Below are 25,326 nucleotides of genomic sequence, written 5' to 3'. Positions count from 1 at the left end.
GGGTTAATTTATTTGGGAACGCATCCGGTTGAATCGTCATTGAACTTTGACAATCTGTACATAATTTAGAGGCACAAAGCCTCAGTGCAAACCACGTTAAGATTCCACTGTCACTGTGACAACAGTTACTTATTCTGTAACAGGAGTGCATACAAAACACATATAAAGAAAGGGTGAGAAAAAGCTTACATTTTTACCATGATGGTTCCTCTGTAGGTTTGCTCCATTATCACTTAGAGTAATTCTGACTTTTTGATAGTAAATTCCAAAGAGTGCCCTTTCAGAAGAGACCAGGGTCAGGACTGTAATCTAAATGGTTCAAGAACAAGAACCATTTTAATTTATGTCTGAGCAAGAGAGTTAAGGAGTTAAAGAGTCAAATGTTTTGTCTTTGTATTATCTGTATTTCTATTTGTGATAGAGGATTTTCTCAAAAGTAGTAAACTGTAGTTTGGCAGATAGGAAATAAGTAAGTGTCTCAGACTAATACACCTAAACTGACAGACTGTGAGAAATGAGCACCACAACATGTTTCACTATTTTGTATGTTTGTTTTTATTTCTGACCAAAAATAAAAATAATACAAAGCTCAGAGTAAACCACAGCTGACAAGTACTGTGCATGAAAGGAACATCTGACCTGAACTGTGTGCAAGGGGCCCGGAAGGAAAAGGCAGCAGCAGCCAGGACAGAGTCACCTTGAACTACACACACTCTCTCACAGAGTGACTCACACTCAGAGCAGGGCTGGGGTCAGACTGTACAGGAAGCTAGAGGCCAAAGGTCACATTCAGCCCTCTGGTAGCTGCAGCCCAACAAGTGTCAGAGATTTATCTGACTGACTGAGAAACAAGCTGATTGAATGACTTAAACTCGCAGTTTAATTGAATATGTAACTGAAATATGATTCTAGTTTTTATTTCATTTCATTTCTTAGAGTGTGTTGAAGTAAATGCCAGTGGACCCACAATGCTTTGTAAAACCTTAAATGACCTACTTGGCATACCCACCATTAAAATAAATGATCCCCTTTGTGAAATGTAAATTTAATAGAAGAATATGAGGAAACATAGCATTGCAGCTGCTTGCCGTCACCCTTGTTAAATTTCTATGTAGTCACCCATAGGCATGATTATCATTAGCATAAATTAAGTGTGCACCCACTGTTTTTATCTGGTTTTGGCTAAAAGTGAGGAGAAATGTCCTGTCCACTGCTCATTTGATTAAATCGGAAGAAGCCTGCATTAGGATGTTTAAACATTGTTTTGACATCCTGAAAAGCACTTTGAGCTGCATTTGAGTGAAATGATAATGAAGTTTATTTAGCTTTTATTTATAGATGCAATTTTCTGCAAAAAGAGGGAGATTATAGTAAGATTTTTTAAAGGGAATTTAGCATTTTTAGTAGTTACAGACACATGGTTGCAGAAAAAATATTTTTCAGAAAAATAATTGCAAAGTGCAATCATTGTCATATAGAAAAAAGGAGCAATGATTGTTTTCATAAAACTGCTGTAATAGTCAATAGTATAACACCAAAACAGCATGTTCACTGACAAAAACAAAATGAATGTCAGCACCTTATTGAGTCTCCTGCATGAAATGTTAAAGCTCAACGAGCTCATTCAGCTTTAAATCAGAATCAGAATCAGAATCAGAAATACTTTATTGATCCCCGTAGGGAAACTCTTTAAATCATTTGGCAGTGAGTTCCATAGAAAGACAGCAGAGTGCATGAAGGTACTTTTCCTTAAAGTGTAACTTCACCCTCAAATTCTGCTAGCTCCCCACCCAGCATATTTAAAAAGTGCATTAGAGGACTGCAGGACTACCACTTTAGGGGGTGAGTGAGCGACAGACAGCTAACCAACCATGAGCAGCTGCTGTCAGACTCTCCGTGTCCACGCTGGAAACACACTGGAGTGTTCACAGTTAGAAGCACATTCCCTTTGTAAAAGTTTCTGTGTGGTACGTGTGTTGTAGCTGAGCTAACGTTAGCGGCTTAGAGAGGCTCTCCATGAGTGTGTGTCTGTGGGGGAGTGTCAGTACGTAGCCGTAGCCCTGCTGTTTATCATGGGATCATCATCAAGGGAAAGAATGCAGTCCGGTGGTGCTTCTACAGCCTCAAAAAGCATAAGTCCGAACCATTGCGCCAAAATGGAAAAATACTAAGTAGAGGGTTAGTAAAAACTAGGGTAAACTCTTGTGAATGATGCATCTCGATCTGCATATATTTGAAAATGAGCGCGGTTTCACAGACTCCCACTCAAAGGCAGGGGGAGGTGGGCCGCCCACATCTGATTAGAGGGTGTTAACACTAATTTTTTAATTTTAAATATCATGACGTAAATTAGTCCCAAACGGTCGACTGAGATGTCGTGTTGAGCCGTTTTCAACCCATAAAATGCAGATTTTGATAAATTTACCATGTCTACCATGTCTACCATCATCGCCATCTTAGTTTAGCATGTTAGCATGTGCTAATTAGCCTTACACACACCATTACTTTTGCAGGTATTTGGTCATGAACCAAAGTATTGCACAAATTAAAATTCTGCCTTTATGATAGTGCTAGAGGAAAGGTTAAGTTATTACAATTCATCCTGAGGGGATCATGGTTATCTGTATGAGATTGCATAGTAATTGTAGATTTAATAAGGAAATATGCATGTGTCAGGTAGTCATCATGACAGTCATCACTTTACATGCTGAATTTTAATGACAACGTTCCTGCAAGTCTTCAAGGTTATATAGAATAATGCAGTAACCCCACAACAACCCACATGATAAATCACTGTCACACGTGAAGTTCCTGTATCTGGTTACTGCCCATAAATGACCAATCAGCATCAAATATGAAAAAAGGTGTGCTCCGACTGGCAACTGATTGGTAGAGGTGACGCTGTCGGTGCCCCCCAGACCAGAGCACCAGACCCCCCCAATCTGTTGGTCTGGTGCTCTGGTCTGCTATGTGTGTTCATGCATGTACATACAGTATGTGTGTATGTGTGTGTCTGTGTAGTGGGTTGTTTGTACTATCTGTGTGTATAATGGGTAAGATACAGACTAACCTCTAGTCAGAGGAAATGCCACTGAAGCAAGGTGACATATGTACGACTGTCTTTGTGTGAAAGGTGTGTGTGTGTGTGTCCTCTATTCTTTTCTCCACCTCTCTTCTCATTTCACACCATTAATGTCCTCTATTCAACACACTGTATGACTCAATAGCTTGGCATTGTAATTGTATATTCACTGTGCAAAGATCCACCTGGAAAGACTGGGATAGCTACAAAGTAATGATAACACGATTAAGTCCCATCCTCATTCAAAGTATATAGTGTATTTTAGATTCTCAATGACAAATATTTTTTAAATGTCTTTACATTGTTTATTATTTTTATTATGCAGCTGCTCATTTTACATATTAGGATTTATTTGCTATTAGAATAGGGGAAGATAAAGAAAGTCCTAACAGACCTGATACTCAGTTAGTTGGACCCTGCTGGCATCCGTATAGTCTATAAGGATTTGATCAATGGATTTATAACAAAACATTGATGAATTAATTGGGGTTTGAGGGCTGTGTGAAGCCCCTAGTCTCACTGGGCACAAAAAAATGATACCAATCTCTGCAGTACTAATTTCTGGTGCAGATATAAATTTATTTTGAAGCATTTTAAGTAACCAACATGCTCTGTGACATTTGCTGCTTGAAACTGAATATTAAAGTATTAAATAGCTTGAGGACTTTTTTGAGTAAGTTGACTGAATGTGGTCCGAATTTTATTCTGAGAATATATTACATTGTATCAAATTGACAGTATGTTAATAGCAAATAAACATACAGTATAGATAAAAGAACAGTTTACACCTAATTACTCTATATTATTTACTTACTGTATTGTATTAGACAGCACTATCAATTGGGCATATTCTAGTGAATTACCCTGCATATTCACCTCTGAAATAAAGTGCATGTATGCAGTAATGTTATGAGTATTCAGTGAAACTTAAACTGCAATGCAGTTTGGACAATAGGTTGCTGGCTGTGCGAAAAACAACACTAACACGGTATTTAAAGTTTAAAATTTCCACAGCACTCACTGGGAAAAGGCAATTCTAAAAGATGACCGTGTGTTTCTGTTACACTCTGCAGTAACTAACGTGCGTTTCTTCACTCAAGTTATTAGATGTCAGAGGTTCCCACATAGGAATTTAAACGACTGACACTGAGAGCTGGTAATTGATTTAGAGTTTACATGTGGCCTTAATAATGATAGAAACAAGCCATCAGTGTAACCTGTTAACTAAAAAAATCATATGGGATGTGTGGAAATATTGGTGCTCTCATTTTTATTGTACTTTATATTTTCTTCTATAATCATTGACTCTTGGAGTAGTGACATTATGAAGGTTATTAATACAATCTGGCAGCTGCCCTTTACTGTATGTATCTGTGGACGCACTAATGTAAATGCAGCCCTGCACCTCATGTCTACAGCATTTCTTGTAACCTTTCACATACTGTCTTACTATTTTAGAACATTTAAAATTATTGCTCATACGCAGCATTACTATGAATATTGGGTTCTACTAAATGTTAAATTCGAATACAGTTTTGCTGCTGGCTGTGCAAACACAGCGTTAATAAATTGTATTTAATGTTACAAATGTCCACAGGTATATTTCCGCAGGTTAACACACACACACTGGGATAAGGCCAGTCTAAAATATTACACTGCAGTAATTACTGTGTTCGTTCACTCGAGTAATTAGATTTCAGTTGTTCCCACATAGGAATTAAACTGACTGTAATACTGAGAACACAAAATTGATTTAGAGTTACATTTACATAGCTGTGGCCTTAATAATACTACACACTATCCATCAATGTAACCTGGTAGCTGCAAAGTCATTTAGGATGTGTGGAACTCTTGAAATGAGAGTGCTTTTGTTTATTTTTTACTCTATATTTTCTTCTATAATCATCAACTCTTGGAGTAGTGATATTATGAAGGAAAGGGAGGTTATTTATACACTCACTCCTGACAGCTGCCCTTTACTGTATGTATCTGTGGACACACTAATGTAAATGTAACCCTGCACTTCACATATCCAGTATACCCTGTAACCTATCACATGCCACCTCCTTCTCTTATGTCTATTTAAGAACATTTTAATTTATTATGATAACATGGAAACATCTCTAAATGACTCATTAAGTTGTGCAACTGCTGATGCAGTAGGCCTACCAATGCTACTATTTTGTATGTCCTGTTCATAGCAGAATACATTTATTTTTACACATTTTCACTCATACATTTTATTTATAGATTTTAAAAAAACACCATGTAGATTTAGAAGATTTGGTAACACTTATATTGTTACACTGATAACACTGATTCATTTCCAAATAATTTATCCCGAGAAGTTTCCTGCAAAGTAATTATAGAGAGTGTTAACTTGGTACACTCCCATTTAATTCCAAATGCTAAGCTAACAGAGAACAGCAGGTCAGCAGAACTTGGAAAAATGTGAAATGTGTCTACAAACAAACAAACAGCTCAGCATATGTAAAGAATAGATTCCAATAATAAAAAGAGTAAAATAATAAATATTTACTTGGATTTAAATAGAGCAGTTCTTTCAAGGAAATTCCTCTAGAAAATCAATTTTAAAAAACTCTTTAAAGCATGACCACAATAATTTCATAACCTTAACCACGTGGTTATTATTGTTACCATGACAACAAAGCTCCCCAAACAGAAGTAGTAATTTCAACCCACAGCACGATCTTTCCCTAAACATAACCAATTTTAATTGTTCGTTTAATTAGATTTCGCTGTAATCAGTACCAAACTACATAGATTTTTCCAGCAAACTTTGAAGAAATCATTAGGAAATAACATACCTGTAAAATAAACTGTTACCAAACATTTATATAAACTCCATTTAATGTTTCCTGTTACTACCTGCTAATACGTTAGCCCAGTTTTCACCATTTTAAAGTTTCTTCTGATTTAATGATCGCAGTCCTCTGATGTTGACCGTGAAGAAGCTACAGCAAATGCCACCACAGCTGATCAGTGAAATCCCAACCAGTCCAGGTCCTTCTGGTCATAAGATCATGTTTCTATTAGATTGTCCAGTCTAGATTCCAGTCTAATGGAATGAGTCACATTTTAGCAGCCAGCTAAATACATAATGTCCTGTGTGGAAGTCTTTCTTTTATCATCTTTAATCTAACATCAATAAAACATGAGGTGATGTTTTTGTACTGATGTCATACTCTCTGTGTCTACCTCTCTGTCTGATTTTCTCTCTTTCTCTCTTGGTTTCTCCTTCTCTGTCTATGTTCTGTTTTATTGATGAAGGCAGCAGGGACTTTAGGGGATGCCGGTTATTTCAGCTCTACTTCCTTTGCACACACACACACACACACACATATTGCTGGCCTACTTTTCCAGGTCTTTTCCCTCTGGACGAGTTTGAAACTCTGTGGTCACAGAGACAGATCACCGTTCACACACACACAAAAAACATACACAGCGACACACAAATGCGCACAAACAGACTGACATGCACACATACAGATGTGTACAATTGCACACACGCACACAGAGGCACATACACACAGACAAGGTCATAAATTAATAGTGTAGGAGAGCAGTCCTCAGCTGTTTTGGCTCTTATTTACTATAGCAGATCTCTCTGTCTGTCTCTCTGTCTTGTTTTGTGAGTTTATTTTATTTTTAATTGTTTATTATGATAGGGTTTTTTTATTGGAATGAAGATAAAATGTATAGTGAATATTTTGACATTTCTTACGGTAAAATGTGCTGGGTGGTTACATATTTAGGACGATGCAAAATAAGAAGCATTTTATCATCACTGTCCCTAAATAAATGCTTAACCTGTCTGTTTCTGCACCCTCCAGCACGCTGGATTGTCTCACTGAAGTTGTGTTTTTGACTAAATGTGTGAAATCTGAAATTGTCTTTTTCTCCGTCGGTCTGCAGAGCGTTGTTCGACTACGATGGAAGTGCGTCAGATCTCAGTGCGCCCAATCAGGCCCTGCCATTTAATTTCGGGGATATCCTCCACCTGAGCAGCGCTGGCGAAGAGGAGTGGTGGCCCGCCCGTCACCTCAGCCCCCCGCCTCCAAACTGCCCTGAAGTGGGAGTCATCCCCAGCCGCAGGAGGTCAGAGTTTTGGATGTAACATTTTCAACTTGTAACAGAGTATTTTGTGGTATTAATGCTTATACTTAAGTAAAGCATCTGAATACTTCCTCCACCTCTGCTGAATGTTCCGTGGTAGGTAGGTGACTGTTGATAGGTTTCTGAGGCGAGAAGAGGAGAGGATTTAAAACAAGTCTTGTTACTGTCCGTCACCACTGTGAGAGGTGGCGAGGATAGAGGGAGGGAGGGACTGAGGGATGTGGAAAGTGATGGAGTGGAAGGAAAGAAAGTGAGGGAGTGTTAAAATTATCGTGAATAAGTGAAAGACGAATTAGTGGGAACAAGGATGAGTGGGAGTGAGCGAATAAAACATGGGAGGAATGGATGTAGAGATTGTCACACAGGGGTGTAGACAGTTGGGTATTAATAGACTGAGGTGTTAGAATAGAGGCTGGGTGAGAGAATCTGGGGTGTTAGAGGCTGGTGCATTAAGGGTAATAGAAGAACTATGTTAATGGTGTAGAAAAAGGAAGAGAGAGGAGGGGACAATAGAATTGAGACAAAAGGAGAAACAAATACAATTTATTTGCCGATGCAGTAGTATAAACATGCTTGCATGACGCTATTGTTGGGATGTAAAGCCTAAAACTGAAGAATAGCCTGCAGTCTAACATTTTTCCCTTAGTTATTATTGTAATTTATGCTGTGGACCTCAATGCTGTTGGTCTGTTTTCAGTGAAAGCTGTTTGGCTTTTTACAGACATCAGGAGGCTAAAAGCTGCTAAAATTTTGTTTAAAAACACATCTGGCTTGTCAGCCTAAATTATAAAATGAGGCTTCAACAGAGAAACACGTCCCTGAACTGAGACACTGGAGATTCACCTTATTTGAAATTCTAGTGTTGAATATGATCACCAGCAGGAAATGGCCCTCCAAAGGAAGCGACAAATCTAAATTTAAACTTAGCAGACAAAACTGTCTCCCTGGCAGGAGCAAGCAGACCCTCTATGAGGAGAAAGTGTCTTTTCTACCGTATGGCTGAAGTATTTTGGTCTTGTCTCACTCTCATCCCTTTGCATTTGTTATAAGGTAATTGTAGCCCATTCAGATGAAGTGGACATGAACATGCTATCTGCTCTTTACTGTCAAGTTACATAATATCTAGATATTAAAATCCACAAAATTCAATCAGCTCCCTTTCACTACTAGTCAAAAATCCCATAATATCACAGTCCTGCTTATAGACAAGATAAATCCAAAAATACTTCAATTATAGTAAGCTGTAAAATTTCTTTTTGAATAAAGGGACGTTATGTGATATTTTGGCTTTGTTTGTATATTTTTCAGATGTGAAAACATCTGACTGTGAGATTAAAGTAGTTCTACAGTTTCAGGGTGCCAAATGCTTTAAGAGGACGATTCTGTGATAACAGGGTTAAAAATTCACCTGGTTACTGTGAACAATTACTGTTGTGTAGGCAGCGTTTCACAGTCTTAGAGCATGACAAACTCCTTTTTAAACTTTGAATCTGTGTTTATGTGTCGGTTTTTCAGACAAACAGGGGGGATATGAAGTCAGTTGAAGTCAGCTACATTTTCTTGTATTTGCTTCTATCCCTACTCTGTTGGTTGTGTCTCAGCATTTCTCTTAATGTTGTTTTTTTTCTGTCCTTCTATCTATCTCACAGGGCAGAGAAGAAGGAGAGGTCGAGATTAAAGGCAGTCAGAGTGACGAGGTCTCAGGACAGATCGGTGAGTAGCAACCTGATTCATAAACCTAAGTCACAACTCAAAAAGTCACACCTTGGAGTTAACCTTCCTATCAAGCAGAAAGCATTGGTGCACTAACCAGCATTGGGTTCATTACTCAAATGAGTAATGAGTGCTCCCTTTTCATTCATAACATTAAGACTAAACGTTGTTGCTGAAAAACAGATTAAACCCTATTTATGAGAGTGTGCTGTTATTCTCCTGTGTGTCAAATATTCTCAAAAGCAGGTGTTTAAGATGAATGTTGGCAAATTAATAAAAGCAGTGGACTGTGTTAAAGCGGCCAAGGGGCGAATATTGCAATAACCATAATGAAGTGTCTAAAAACACACTCTAAAGACACTTCTAATAACATAAAACATGAATACTACATGCAACTCTTAATAATAGCTTTCCAGTGAGCTTCAGTTCTCAGATGAAAACTCAAATTAGACTGTGGTGAAATACTGTTAAACCAGGTGCAGAAGGAGGTTTGACATTGTGTTATTTGCAGAGGAACGTGTTTTTTTCACCTGTCAGCATATAACTGTGCTGTTAATAAAACCAGACTAGAAACAATACTTCCACACAGAGATGTTAAACCTTTCTATTCATAGGGGTCATTTCTCATCTAAACTGTCAAACAGAAAAGTGCATTTCATTTGTTTGGTAAAGGCAAGGCAACGTTACTTGTATAGCATATTTCATACGCACATACACATCAAACCAATCAGTCATTTGGATCTTTGTTGACTAGGAAATAATCTGATTACTCTGAACCTCTAAAAAGTCACATCACTAATATCCCAAAAATGTTCATAAAAATGCTTTGTCCTTTAATTCACACTAGATTTTTTTGATTTTAAAAGATCCTTCTGCATGATAGTTTTCATCTACAGAGCAACAGTAACCCTGCAGAAACAATTCAAATGTTTTGGAGTTAAATCAACAAATTGATGAGGCAAAGAATTCCTATGACTAAGAGTTGACTAAAAATGTCCTTCATCAGTGACAGCCATGTCACTAGGAAAAGTGTAGACAGATTAACTATTAATTAGAGACTAATTAAAAGTACACAGACTCACTTTTTGTTACTTTTATATTTGTGATGTCGAAAGTTCCAGTCTGAGATCACAGGCGAGGCGACGACATCTTGACTTTAATCACACTTCACACAGTGTGATGATGAGAGCTGACACACGAGTCGAACACAAGCTATTGATATCACTGTGTTGTTGGCTCGCTCTCTCACTCGCTCTCTGTTTTCCTCGCACTGTGTGAATCAGCAAGTCTGCAATCAGCAACTCTGCATGGTGAAGAGCTGATAATTAAAAATGATCACACACACACACATGCTCGATCCCCTGGCTCTGTGCTTTGAGAAAAACTGCTAATTAGTTGTGCTCACTCAAACTGTGTGTGTGTGTGTGTGTGTGTGTGTGTGAGGAATACAGAACCCATGAGCTTTCAAATAGGGCTTCTGCTGATAACAGTCAAGATTGTCATGATCATCTTCGGTATGATGATTAATGCTCTCTCTCTCTGTCTCTCTGCAGGATCAGGATGATAAAGGTAGGTATTCTCCCATCAGGGACACCTGCTGGTCAGTATATGTAACTTCAGCTCCTTAGCAAACCAGACTGATATGACTGTACCTTTCACCTCAACTCTTATCTTATCACTTAAATCCTCCTCCTCCTAAATCCTGCTCTGGGATGGAGGAAGTAAAGTTGACTGTAAAGGATTGTAAAGTTTGAATCCATAAGGCCGCTGTCTGGGATAGTTTAGTTCAATCAGTTCTGACAATAGGTGGGTTTTTTACTGACAGCTTATTCAATTTGCAAAATACAAAGGGTGTAGATCTAGGCCAGCCAGAAACCAAGTGTGCTAATATTTGAACTGGAAGCATTCAGAAAAACTCTGCTATAGTATATGAAACAATGTTCAGTGCTGGTAGAAGAATTCAGATCTATCACTTAAGTAAAAGCAGCAAAAACACAATTTAAAGATACTGTTACAAGTGAAAGCCCTGGATTTCTTAAGTCCTACTTAAGTACAAGTACGGTAAAACAGTATTATTATACACCAAATGTATTATTTACATTTGAAAGAGTTTTAGAATAATTAAATGATAAAAACTTCCATTTAGTCGATGTGAGTGTTGCATGACAGTGGAGAATACTGTTGTAACCATTTTTTCCCACAAATTCTCTTCGATTTTTTATTTGTTTTCCAGTCCAGAAAAGCATAAGTGACCCTAGATCATTTTTGAACCACAACTGTGCTTGCAATTGGGCTCTAAATATTTTGGGAACCCGTTTTTCTTTGGCCCCTCTGCAGTCTACTCAGTGGTTAGATTGAATAGGTTTAAACTGTGATTTGTCAGTCCGTAGTCTGTTCAGCTGCTGATCCAATTCCAATAGTGCTAACCCTAGACTAACCTACAATTTCTATTTTGAAGTTTTAAGACTAGCTTTGCTAAAGCAACATGCCTGTTAATTCCAGCGTGTTAGAGGCATTGTTGGGCACTTGACACTGAAACAGGAGCCTGTTCCTATTTAAATCTGCACAGATTTTAATGCTAAGCTTCCAATTTCTTTTACCAATGACTGCTGATTTCTTATATTAATATTTAACTGTTGCTCAGAGGTATCTTTGTCTCTTTCTGTCCTTTCAGTTGTCAGTCTGGTTCATGTGTTTTCTTCTCCATGTGCAAAATATTACTTTTTTTGCAAACCCTTCATGCAAAATAACATCTATTTGTAAAAAGGACTTTCCACAACCTAAAAGCATGAAAGACTATTCAAAAATATATAAATCAAGCTTTTGTGGCAGGCGACTCCAAAGTTTTGAACGGTAGTGTATATAAAAGCCAGTGTATTATTATATATGTTTCATGGAGAGTAAAGGAAATGACTTTAATTCATTTGATAACATTATGTGAGAACTCAGTAGCCGAGTCTTAGTTTCAATCCTGAGCTGTATCTTCTGGACACACCTGTTTTTAATGGTTTGGTCGAGGCCCCTTAGTCCTAATTAAAGAATCTTAATATACAGCAAACAGTGTAATAGTGTATTTCCAACTTTGTGACCATAGATTGGGGAAGGTTTTTTCCTGTTTACACATGACAATGCCATGTACAAAGTGAGTTCCCATACAGGTTTTCTCAGTTTGGTGTGAAGAACTTGGCTGGCCTGCCCAGAGCCCGGCCCTCAGCCCCATCCAGCACCTTTGAGATGAACTGGAACACAGACTGCGAGCCAGGCCTCATTACTAACATCAACGGCCGACCTCACTAATGCTCTTGTGGATGAATGGGAACAAATCCCTGCAGCAGAGTGGAGGCTGTTATAGCAGCATATTAATGTCCATGGTTTTGAAATTACATGTTCAAAGATCACATATAGGTGTAATGTTTGGAAAAACACACGCTCATGTTTCTTGTCCAGGTCCACGGACTTGTAACCGCTCCCTGTAAAGGGCACTCCACTGAATTTAGACATGAAGTTCATTTTACTAGTTATGGGCAATACTACCATGTAGGTTTTGCTAGGGATTGTGTAATGCGTGCTTGGATAGGATTCAGCCTCCTGCTGGACACGATAAGTGAATATAGAAAATAGATTGATGGAATGATATTGTGTGGCTGACGGTTTCTGTTATGAGTGAGAGTGTGTCAGTGGTAGAAAGAATGTGAGTCTGTGTGTGTTTGTCTGTGTGTGTGTTGCTGACTCTGACCTGTCTTGTCCTTCCAGAGCTGGTAACCTCTGGCACCAGCGATAGTGAGAGTTGTTCCTGTAAGTCTAGACCCTCCTCTATCTATCTATCTCTTTCTTTGTTTCTCCCTATGTCTTTCTTTTCTTCTCTTTGTCTTCCTTCTTTGCTCTTTCTTGTTCAGTTTGTATTTTATTTTCAAACCTCAGCCACTTTATGTTGCTGCTGGTTTGTGTGTGTGTTTCTCTGTGTGTGCTTGTGGGTGTCTCATGCATACATGCACATGTGTATTTGTGTGTTGTGATATATGTGTTCTTATGTGCATGTGAGTGTCTGTGTGTGTGTGTGTGTGTGTGTGTGTGTGTGTGTGTGTGTGTGTGCGTGTGTGTGTGTGCGCAAGTTACCTTTCTCTGCTTCTCCAGCCTGCTTTCCCAGAGCTGTTGAAGAAGTTTAGTCCAAAAGTAGAAAAGGGTGACGGTGTGCTTTATGGTCAATAATCCCATCCACTGTGTCTTTAAATGTGTCCATCATTTCTGTTTGTCCAATCAGCTGGCCAGGAGGAGACCTTCCTCACCTACCAACCTGTCATGCAGCAGGAAGGTTGGTGCTCAACTTCACATCATGCTAAATGCTCCACTATGTTCACCAGCTAGTCGCTAACTTTGTCTGTCTGCCATTGGTACTGAGCAGGGAGTATACAGTGGGTTTATCAGAGCTTTGTCACTGAAAACAGCTGATGAGAGCGGTGAAACAGTAAAGTTGAGGTCTGTAAAACCAAAGCATTGAGCTAAAAAGATGCTAACAAGCTCTGTAGAGCTGATCCATTGTTAATATAGAAATTATGATTAGTGCAGCTTTAAAGCTACTTAAACAGAAATACATGGAGAAAACTGGATGTTTATTAGTTTTTGTTTTTAAGTTTCTTAACTCAACTTACTGTGTGTGTTTGTTGACCTGTTTCTGTTTGTCATATCCCAGTTAATTACACGCGGCCAGTCATCGTGCTTGGACCAATGAAAGATCGGGTCAACGATGACCTCATCTCTGAGTTTCCTGACAAGTTTGGCTCCTGCGTCCCACGTGAGTGTCTTAACTTTGTGATAAATCCCAGCAGTGACCTTTAAAATGCATACAAGGCAATCTTTACCTTAACACACATTGTGAAAACTCTAAAATCATGTTTATAATGAAAGCTGACATAAAATTAAATGTTAGATTTTTGTTGTATAATTTTCAGCACATTTTTATGAACTCACTGGAAGTTGATGGGGTTTTCTTTGGTATTTAGTTGAGCACCAAACTGAAAGGAGATTAAATGAAGATGGACAACTTTTGCACTTTTATGATTTGTCACTGTTCCCAGACAGTTTGAAGAGATTACTTGTTTGACAGGCAGCTTGAATGTTAAAACTGTAAAACTGAGCCCAAGAAGAGCTGTGAACTGAAAGTAAAAGATCAAATCAAGGATTAAATTGAATTAATTCAAGCTAATGTGTTCCTCAAAAATTCGTTGCCTTGTCTTTTACCCAATTTGCAAAGAAGTCAGATGTGAGAAGGGAGCCATTTTACCTTATCCTATCTACTACTGTTCCATTTGGACCCCAGGTCTGTATTTATTAAGTATCTGAAAATTATGCTTCAGAACAACCTTAAAAGGACAATTCACCCCAAAATCAAAATATTTGTCCTCTTACCTGTAGTGCTATTTCTCCATCTAGATTGTTTTGGTGTGAGGTGCCGAGTTTTGGAGATATCAGCCGTAGAGATGTCTGCATTTTTTTTTATATAGTGGGACTGTATGGCACTCGGCTTGTGGTGCTCAAAGCGCCAAAAAAATACATTTTAAAAACTCAACAGCAATGTCTCTTTCCAGAAATCATGACCTGGTTACTCAAGATAAACCACAGATTTGTTGTGAGCCGTTTCCTGTAGGAACAATTTTCTTTCTACCGATAGTTCCTACATGAAACTGCTCGCAACAAACTGTCCCTTAATAGCCAAAATAAAGTTATTCGCTAAAAGTAAAGATTAGGACACATTTATCAAGTGTTTGTTTTTTTCTTCAGTATATTTGTAATATGTAGAAATTAAATATGTAATAAAAGTGTGCTTGAGTTGGATATAAAGATACATTTATACTTTTTATTTATTTATTCTGGGGTTTTTTTTGAATAGGGAAAAGTACATAGCATCAACCAAATACCACAACATTTAAAGCTTAAGCTAGTTTTTGACACCAACAAATACAAATACAGACAGCTTGACACAAACAAAACAGCACACGCAAAATTAGTAATACAATGAATTATATACATATATATGAGATTATATTTATTCTTAAACAATACCTTAATCTGTCTAAAATCTATGGTCCTCAGACACCACGCGGCCGCGGCGAGACTACGAGTTGGACGGCAGAGATTACCACTTCATGTCCTCCAGAGAGCTCATGGAGCAGGAGATCCAGGAACACAAGTTCATAGAGGCTGGACAGTATAACAACCATCTGTATGGAACCAGCATACAGTCTGTCAAAGAAGTCGCTGACAAGGTGAGTTTAAAGAGAGAGTATGAGGAGAGAGGAGATACAGTACAAAGGAGGAAACATACAGGAGTAAATGGAGGGATTGATGGAGGACAGGAAGAAGTTGTTAAATAGTTTTATTCCTGTTTTATATCTCTCTCCCAGGGTAAACACTGTATACTGGATGTATCAGGGAATGCAATAAAGCGTCTCCAGATGGCAGGCCTCCATCCCATCGCTATCTTCATTAGACCACGCAATGTCGACAACATCCTGTAAGTAGCGTAAATATCAACACCACCACCATGACATATACATCATCCTGTGTTTCAGCTAAACGATCTCACCACAAGGTCCATTTAGTAGCGTCTTTTGTAAGCTTTCTACCACATCACATGTTCCTCATCAGCATATAGGAGCCTGTTCAGTTGTCATGGAGCTGGAGATGTTCAAAGACTCTGAGCACTTTTAGGATCTCTCTTCCATGTTGTCATACAAGTTGAACTTTAAAGTTGATTCTTGGCAACAGCAGTTGACAAAAACAATCTCACCACAAGGTCCATTTAGTAGCTTGTTTTGGAGGTTTCGGCCATATCACATGGTCCTTGTCAGCAGCTCGACTCTCATGCTCAACTTTTAAGCCAACATGAATGAGAGATCCTGAAAGTGCTATGAGGAATGAACATCTAACATGACTGCACAGGCCCCCCTGTCATATGGTTGAAAGCTTCAGAACAAGCTACTAAATGGACCTTGTGGAGAGATTGTTTTGTCAACTGCTGTTTCCAAGGTGCAGTTCCAGTGTAATGAAAGTTAATTATCATCATGGCATTTGACCACTGTTGAACTTGATTGCTAAGGGTTTAGTTTCATGTAAAAGATGTTTTAAATTCTCGCTCTGTCCCTTGATATTGGAACTGTTGTCTGTCTCTCCAGAGAGATGAATAAGCGTTTCACTGAGGAGCAGGCGAGGAAGACCTTCGACAGAGCTGTCAAACTGGAGCAGGAGTTCACAGAGTTCTTCACCGGTTAGTTATTAGCACACAAACATGTACACATACAGACACAAGCTGCTGTTCCTTCCCCACATGCACCTGAACCCATTCATTTTCTGTGAATCTTCTGTGATGAGTTCATGTGGGAACTGGAGTCACAGTCAGTTTTCCATGGGAGACAATGTCAGCTCAGGACCAAGAAAGAGTTCTGGGAATAGTCCACCACGGCTCAAATGTTAAAGAAATGGTTTGACATCTTGGGAAATATGTTTTTTTGCTTTCTTTGCAAGAGTTAGATGAGATGATTGATACCACTTTTATGTCACTTATATGTATGCGCTTTTACTACGTAGCTGGAGTCAGGATGTGGTTAGCCTGATGTAGCTTAGCATAAGGACTGGAGGCTAGTGCTAGCTGGAGCTAGCCTGGCTCTCTCAAAAGCACCTCTAAAGCTCACTCATTAACACGCTGTATTGAGTACATGTTGAGGTGATATAATTGAAAGCTCCAGAACAGCTACTGAATGGAACTTTTGATGAGATTATTATTATATTATATGAGGTTATATAAACACTGTATCTTGTTTGTTTAAAGATTTTTTGGGGTATTTTTAGCCTTTATTCGAGGTGTAGAGAGAGACGGCAAACAGGAGAGAGAGACAGGTGTAGCAAAGGTTCTCCAGACATAATCGAACTGTGGACATTACAGTTAGGGAATATGCGCCTTAACTATTACACTACTGGGGCGGCCAGTATCTTGTTTATTTAATCCGTACAAAAACAAAAATGGAAACAATTTGGTTTAATGTGGAGTTATGTTGTAACTATTTCTTAACAAACAACAGCCGGTGCAGTGACTTTCTGGAGTCTTGTTTTCACAGTCGATCTTCTCATCTAACTTTGGGTAAGAAAAAGAATAATCGTATTTCCCAAAACATTGAACCACTCCTTTAACAAAAGTAGCATTATTGAGTAGAACGCGAAAGATTTCACTGTCCAATGTGTAACCATTTTATGTAAAGTGAGCAAGTCACCCACAAGAGATTCAGAAAGTGCTACATTACATTTTCACAAGCCAGACATTATGTTTGGTTCAAACATGGCTGTACTTATTGGTCTTGGGGGAACAGATTCATCATTTTATTTTCCCACATAGGGAGCAAATGTGTAAAGAACAAACATACACAAACACACACTCAAATACACAGATGTTGCCCTTTAAAGGTTACTCCTCCTTTAATGGAGATTTTGATTGTAGTTCCTTTTTGCACACACTGAGGGTTACTGGTAATATGTTTTTTGGTGGGTTAAGAAATCTTTTGGATATTAATTTCTCTTTCGCTCTGTCTCTCTCTCTCTCTCTCTCTCTGTCTGCAGCTATAGTCCAGGGCGCATCTCTAGAGGAAGTGTATTCGCAGGTGAAGCAGGTTATTGAGGAGCAGTCTGGTCCTTACATCTGGGTGCCCACCAAGGAGCGACTCTGAATAAACACACACATACTACATGATCACACACATGAAGCACTTCCTACTTCTCTAATTTTCTATTATCAGCCTGCTTCTCTCTCTCTCTCTCTCTCTCTCTCTCTCTCTCTCTCTCTCTCTCTCTCTCTCTTAAACACACATCACTACACACACACACACTCACATTTACACAAGCACATAAAGTCAGACGAGGCTGGGACTATCTGGGACTGCTACTTCCTGAAGTGGGAGGAGCTAAAGTCTGTCCAGCAGCCTATTGGTGGATCTTCCTACAGCTCGGTTCCTTAATGTTTAAGGAGGTGGTTCAAATCAAGGCGACATGTACCATTATCTGATTTGATTTCATTATTGTTCTTATTGTTGTTGTCGTTGTTGTTTTCATATTAACGAAGGGTAATGCATTCATGTATGGGTTTGTAATGATAATATTGTCACCAAGAGGCAGACTTTTGCACGCTGTAGCTTTAAGAGCATGTTTTTGGGACAAAATCTTGATCTCCTTCCCTGTCTGTCCGACTTTCCTGCGATTGACATTGCAACTGGCATTGCTCCTGTTTAGAGTTTTTATCTTTCTTGTCTTTTTCTATCTTCTGTCATATCCCACCCCTTCCTCCTCCTTTCCTCTTTCGACTGTCTACAGACTTTAGATAAGATGTGAAAAATTTATAATGTGCCCCAGCATTTTGGTATCAAGGGCCAAAATGAAACTATAGTACCATTACTGTTTAGAGATGTAGCAAGAAAATAATCATAAGCATAAGACACTTGTTGATATTTCTTGTAACAAGCAGAAATTCTCAATCAAAACTTAAATGGAATACTAAATTAGATTGCTTTAAAATAAATAAATAAATTGCCATTTTGTTTTTAAGTAAATGAGTAAATAGACCTCATAATGGTTTTAGAGGCCATTTGGAGACACGGGCCCGTATTCATTAAATATCTGCGAATTATAGCCAAAAATAAGTTATAAGTAAAGATTAGGACACATTTATCAAGTGTCTTACTCCTACTTACAGCGGAGTAAACTTAAAGAGCAGCTTTCAAGTAATCAAATGATTAATTACATGTTTGCTCAGAGTAGGAACAGCCAATCGGAAACAAGGATTTACTGCCCTGTTTATTGTATTTAAAAATGCTTAATCTAATATATTTATAATATACAAATCTACAAATATGGACAAAATAATGGGCTGAAATGGAAACAAAAAAGAAAACTAAAGTAGACCAGAAAAGAAATTCTGCTGTTGGTAGACGAGGTACACCAAAGAAAACAGATAAGAGTAATTTAGTGCCACATTGACAAGTGCAGATAATGAAGATGCATGGAAAGAAAACAAAATCAATGACAGCTTTACTCTTGTTGTTTGCACCCTGATGAATGCTAAAAACAAAAAGAAGAAAAAGTGTAAAATCCTATTAAATGTTTGAAACAAATGCAAATAATAGGCTTAAACTACCTTATCCTGAATTAAACATATTGCTCCAACTATGACCAATAATATTCTGCACAATCCTTCTAAAATAATTAAATTTAAGAATATTATATTTCAAAATGTGTTAAATAGCTTTAATTTTTAAGGCTAGTGGGAGTAAAAGTAAAAGATTTTTGCTTTTATCTTTCATTTAAGTCCAAAAGTGATAGTTGATGAATACGGGCCCAGATCTTCAGTTTAAAAAAACTTGGGTCTGTATTACCCAAATCTTCATCCCACAAAGGCTTCTCTACCTCCCCTGTTCCTCCTCTTCCTCCTCTCTGTCTCAAGCCTTCATCTCTCTCCCCCTCTCCTTCTCCACACACAGTGTGACATTAGTTGAGCACTCCAGCATTAAACAGTGTGTCATCTTCATCAACATTATCATCATGATCATAATCATCAGCATCATAGTTATAGCTTTCCTTCTTACTGTAGTTGCACTAATGAGGGCTGGTTTCTTAAAAGCATCTTAGCGTGACAGAACTGATACCATCCCAGTGTTTCTGGTTTTTGGATATGTGATACACTCACTTTTCTTTCAGTTATCAGTGATGATTATGCTGGTTTGAAAGAGCTAAAGAGGTCAGGTTTTTGTTTTTTGCAGTTATCGCATTTGCTGTATGTCATGCTATTGTTGTGTAGTTAAAGACATCAGGTGAACTCTTCTGTCAGGACTAACTAATCAACTGCTAGAGCTCTTTTGGCAACACGTTTTTTTCATGCTGGATTTATAAGTTTGAGCTTTCAGTCCCTGTGTGCATAAATAACACCTCAAACTAGCTCCGTTCATGACCTCAGCGCTCCATCCATTACTCCTTGATGGTGGACAATCAAAGCGTTATATTTTTACCTGCTATGCAGCAATGGTTTGTATCTTCAAAGGTATATTCATGATGGTCCCACAGATGTCTACAGTTTGCACAGAAAGATAAAATGTTTGCCCGAGGCTGAACCAATGTCTAAATCCAACATCCAACGAGTTTTTGACCGCAAATTTAGTGAATTTCCAGAACAATGTTATTATTTTGAAGCACCATTTCCCGCTTTATAGGCGCTACAACATGCGACTTTACAGTACGATAGTAGCCTATTGATGCCGGTCTGTCGGTCTGTCGGTCTGTCAGTCATGTGACCCTCGCTTTGCACAACGGTTGACTGTAGCGGTCTTCCCAGAGTCTTTGCAGCTCATAACAAAGACTGAGGAGAAGCAAACTTGCTTCAAAACAGGTGAACACATGTCACATAATATATTAGTTAAGTTTACTTGCACTGAAGAAAAGAATCCTCACTATGTTGTGTGCAGTAAAAACGATTTTTCTTCTCTTCATATATTTCAGCACTGCAGCTGTTTTATTGTCCTGTGTTTTTTTTTTTTTCATCAGGGCAATTTACATGTGCTAAATCTAGCACTAATCTAAAATAAATTTTAGTATCCTAAATAGGGCTATGGAGCAATGTTTTTACAAGCGGGTCCCTGCTTTGTTTGTATCATGCATGAGCACAAGGATACCCACGGGTAGCATAATTCACATCTTGCCGTTGGTTTCACGCTGTACCGCTGATCGACAGCTTTGGCAGGAACAGCAGTGAATGGAACTTTTGTTTATTTACAAAAAAAAACGTCACAGTCTGTGGAAATAAACCATTGAAATGTTGGTTTAGCCTCCGGCAAACATTTTGTCTTTCCGGCAGATAGTAGACAGCTGTGAGATCACGCGACCCTCTGCTGGGTAAATAACGATTTGGTGTTTCCCTAAAAGCAACTATAATCAATAATAACAGTGTATCAAATGTGAAAACAATATGAAATATGAAAACAATGTGAAAGGGGTCGCTCGTAGCGATGAACTTACAGAAAATAATCATCGGAATCTACAGCTCCCCTCGGCTTACAGATCTTTATAGTGAGTTTCAGCTCATTGTTTAGATGTCTGGCCACAACTTTATTGTTTTGGTTCACTCTCAACGCTCTCACAGCGTCATTTTCAGTGAAAAAGCTCTTAAAACCCACTGTACACTGCCTGCTCAGCACCAAACTGCAGACAGTTAGCGACTAGCTGGTGAATAGAGTGGTGCTTTTTAGCAGCTAAGGAGAAAGATATTTCCTTCAGGAGTTGGTAAAGACCAAAATCAGAGCTAAAAGAGAGTGAAGTCACAAATGGGGCTAACCTGAAACATGACAATAATCTCAAGAAATACCAAGATGCTTTTGGTAATACAGCCCGTGTAGGGACCTTGTCAGCCATCCACTTCCCATCTCCACCCTCAACCCTGAGGCGACTCCTCCAAGCTGACTGGAGACCAGAGACATACAGAAAGACCGTTCTGTCAACAGAGTAGCTCTTAGGCCGAAATAATAAATAGTTTTGACCACATGTGTTTTGAAAGCTTTAATATTTCTTCACAGAATGTTAAGCTAAATTATTTCTTTTCATATATAATCCTCTATGAATCGAGTAAACCATTGGTGTTGTCAGTTGACAGAACTGGACTCTCTGTACGAGTCTGGCTGTGTGTTTTAGCCAGGGGACCATGCCACTGTCTGTTAGAGTAAAGCACCGATGCAAAGAATCTATTACAGAGATGGATCTATATCTAACATATTATAATATTTATCCCTGCTCTAACTGCCTATTTTGGTACAAAATAAATAAAAGTCTATTGAGATTTACTGAAATCCCTCTTCTGATGACCAGAGATGATTTTTCTTTTTGAGTTGTGGAATGTGTATGAATGTGAATATGATATAATAACTGTAAATACGAATATATTTACCAGCCGTGACAGCGTGCGGCTTCTTGTGAGTCTGTGTGTGTGTGTGTGTGTGCGTGCGTGTGTGTGCCATCATGGCAAAATGTGGTCCTGGAGACACCTACTGTAGCGGGAACTACCACAGAAGCAGTTTTGAGTATTTTGCCAGGTGTTTATATGTCTGTCTGTCTGTGTGTGGACAGATTTTGTCAACGCGATAGCGTCACAACCGTGCAAAATGCAGTTACAAAACTTTACAGGTATGTAGTTGTGATCAAAATGAAGGCCGAGTTCAAGGATGGGTGTGGTCCAAGCAAGGGCACCAGAAGTAAGGGGTAGGAAGTAGGGAAGGGGCCAAAATTGCCCGCCCCCACTTTACGCCTCTGGCCTCTTGCCAATAATGACACATTCTACATTCACGACTAACCATGTTTAATGTTGTACATTCCTTGTATCAAACCAGGGAATATTTCAGCAAAACACATATATATGTCAAACCTAACAGGTTAAAAGTTGACCTGCGAGGACGATTAGGCATATTGAATAAATCTGGCACAGTTCACCTGTTTCGCCAAACTCACTTCTCTCATGTCATGTGTTCCATTGCATCATACACACCGATTTGGCGTCGCGGCTGGTGTGATCCCATCACAAGATGTTCTCTAGTTTCCTTTACTTTCACCTCTACTGCGGGTTTCTCTCTATTGATGTCTAATGTGGTTCCCTTCCCCGAGACACCCAGCTTCTTGGCTGGGATGGTGACGCATCTGCTGACTCTAAAAAAAATGGCACTTCATTAACCAAAATAAAGAAGTAATCAGAGAACTTAACCATAGTAGTTATAAATACAGTGGAACTACAATCATATTCAAACATGAACAAAACAGAGCTAAATGCTAACATCAGTATGCTAACATGCTCACAATGACAATGCTAACATGTTGAAGTTTTGCAGGTATTATGTTGACCTTGTTTACTGTTGTAGTTAGTTTGATTTTAAATTTTGTGAAGTTGATTTGAAAGTAATGAATACCCATTTTGACAAGACTGGGAGTCAACAGCCATGCTAGCAGCTCTGAGGCTGTACTTAGGCAGAGTGGTGCTAGACATAATATTTACCAGGTTCACCATCCTAATTTAGCTTCATTTGCTAATTAGCACTGAATTCAAGGTACAGCTGAGGCTGATGGGAATTCATTTTGCAGGTATTTGCTCATTAACCAAAGTATTGGACAAATAGAAATTTTGACCCTGATGATGGCGCTGGAGAAATGTCAGGATCACCAAAGTAATAATAATTCATCCTGCAGGGAACATGAATATCTGTACCAAATGTCAAATAAGCATAAAAAGTAGTCCTAGTTAAAATTTAAAAACTGCTCTTAACCACTTTAATTGCAAATACAGTGGAATTACAGTCATAGTAAAGCATGAACAAATCATTGAAGTTTTGTTTTTAATTCTAAGAATGATCTGTCAGTTTTCTGTGTTTGATAGTTGAATTCATTTTCTGAAAATTCTCCGCTGCTAAATAGAGGTCAATAACATTTCAGAAAGTACACCTTGCATTTCCAAGCAAGACTGCAGGGTGCAGTGTTACTTGTACACTTGTTTTTTTCTTGCATAAACACAGCCTTATCAGCACTGGGTGAACAAGTGTCAGATTCCACATGTATACACACATTAACAGTAACACACAAATCTTTCATGCACTCATATTCAACCGTCTCTATCTTTATTTCTCTGCCCTTTTTTACCCACTTAGTTTGTGTCTCCCACACAAACAGTACCTTTCTTTTTCACACACTGTCTCTCTCTCATACATAACACACTGTCACTCACAGTTGCTCTAGCCAATCAGTCACTGTGCTGCAGCACAGCCAACAGGTTGTTGGTCAGTTAATGTGAATGAGGTCACACCTGACTGCAGAAGAAGACCTCTTGTAAGGAATGTAGTGTTGTACTGAGTCTAACTAAATTCATTAACCAAATAGTAGCAGAATTAAATTGTTTCACTTGTTTTCAACTTAAAAAATATTTAATACATTTAAAATATGATTAATAATTTTAAAAATGTTCTTAAGTAACATTATGTAGATGCTATTACATAATAATAACAATATCAGAACCTTTCTTAGTTTTTCCTGGAAAAAACATAATTTGGTGCTAATTATGAAGAAAATGAGAATGTCCTAGAAATAAAAGCTCAATTTAAACCCAAGTACGTATTAATTCATTATTCAATTATTATCGAAAACTGTATTATTCCTATATGTTGAATCGCGTGCTTGCTTAAACAAATATCATATTTTTGCATGTTCAGCTGACCTGCTGAGCACTGACTTAAAGACTCTGTGTTACACTGGCACATTATAAGGATCAATAAATCCAAAGTGTACCAAGTGAACATTTTCCCTCTAGTTAGTACCAAATTACATAGGTCTTTCCAGGAAACGTAGAATTTATCAGGAAATTATTCAGAAATTACAGATCTGTAAACTAACCTAAATGAGCACAAAAGTAGTCCCAGCCATACAGATTAATCGGATAATGAATTGAAAACAAACAAAGGGAAAAGTTTACAAATAAATAAAAGTCAAAGATTATAAGATGGACACATTTTGAGATGAATATTCTAGTGAGGTGATTTGCCTGATTTCAAAAGGGTTAAATTGTTTTAAGAAAAATCTTGAGCCTTATTTTTACATTCTCAATTCTACAAAATATGAATCTCTGAAATCAGTTCCCCAGTACATCTATCCATAATCATCTTCACAGATCCTACTGCCTGCTTCTGTCTCACCTCATTCAAATGTGTCAGGTCCAAAGTTCACAGTACCACTCTCCTTGATTTCATCCGGTCCTTGGGTTCAAGTAGCCATAATCTGGTGATCAGAGGTAAATAACCTGCAGTAAACTACAGAGTGAAAGAAGATGTAAGTTATGGATGGTATAAAATTGGCTGAATGTTTTGCAAATAATTGTACAACATGTAGATATTGTTATATGATCTGTAAAGATCTTATAAAATGTCTATAAAGGTACCTTGGATACACACAGAGCCTGCTGTGCGTGACAATAAGAAAAGCTCAGTGGTGTTGAGGATCCTACAGTGAGTTTTTTCATTGTGAAACACATGAGGGACATGAAGATGTGCTGTTTTAACATTTATATGCAAAGAAAAATAGATTCAAGTTTTATTAGTTTACTATTGTGGAGAAAGTCAGACGTGACAGCAGATTCTCAGGTCAGCTGTTAGGTGCCGACTGCTCCTGTAAATAAAAATCGCACCGTCCTGACACATCAGTTTGGCTGTCACCTCCATGTCATCTTCACTCTGTCACATTGTGTCTTGTGAATGTTGCAGCAGCAAATGCAATAATGATAAATGCAATGTGACTCCCTAAACAACTACAGTGTCAATTTCTGCAGTCAAATGTACTGCTTTACA

General features: G+C 38.3%; 1 protein-coding gene across 15 annotated transcripts in view; it reads left to right on the top strand.

The window, feature by feature from the left end:
• Positions 1-22,455, top strand: part of LOC122878315 (discs large homolog 1-like protein) — a 110,464-nt gene extending 88,009 nt beyond the window's left edge. For 14 of the 15 annotated variants that reach the window (XM_044200980.1, XM_044200979.1, XM_044200983.1 and 11 more), the window contains 10 exons: positions 7,019-7,201; positions 8,869-8,932; positions 10,486-10,501; positions 12,686-12,727; positions 13,194-13,244; positions 13,623-13,724; positions 15,023-15,195; positions 15,334-15,443; positions 16,105-16,196; positions 17,540-22,455. In XM_044200980.1, the coding sequence (XP_044056915.1) occupies positions 7,019-7,201; positions 8,869-8,932; positions 10,486-10,501; positions 12,686-12,727; positions 13,194-13,244; positions 13,623-13,724; positions 15,023-15,195; positions 15,334-15,443; positions 16,105-16,196; positions 17,540-17,646 (940 nt within the window). In that variant the 3' untranslated portion in view covers positions 17,647-22,455. The remainder of the gene's footprint in view (positions 1-7,018; positions 7,202-8,868; positions 8,933-10,485; positions 10,502-12,685; positions 12,728-13,193; positions 13,245-13,622; positions 13,725-15,022; positions 15,196-15,333; positions 15,444-16,104; positions 16,197-17,539) is intronic. The other variant, XM_044200982.1, reaches the window with a different exon arrangement.
• The last annotated feature ends 2,871 nt before the right edge of the window (positions 22,456-25,326 follow it).

This window comes from Siniperca chuatsi, linkage group LG6 (assembly GCF_020085105.1).
Source record: "Siniperca chuatsi isolate FFG_IHB_CAS linkage group LG6, ASM2008510v1, whole genome shotgun sequence".
Classification (NCBI taxonomy): domain Eukaryota; kingdom Metazoa; phylum Chordata; class Actinopteri; order Centrarchiformes; family Sinipercidae; genus Siniperca; species Siniperca chuatsi.
This window is presented reverse-complemented; position numbering and strand designations above follow the sequence as displayed.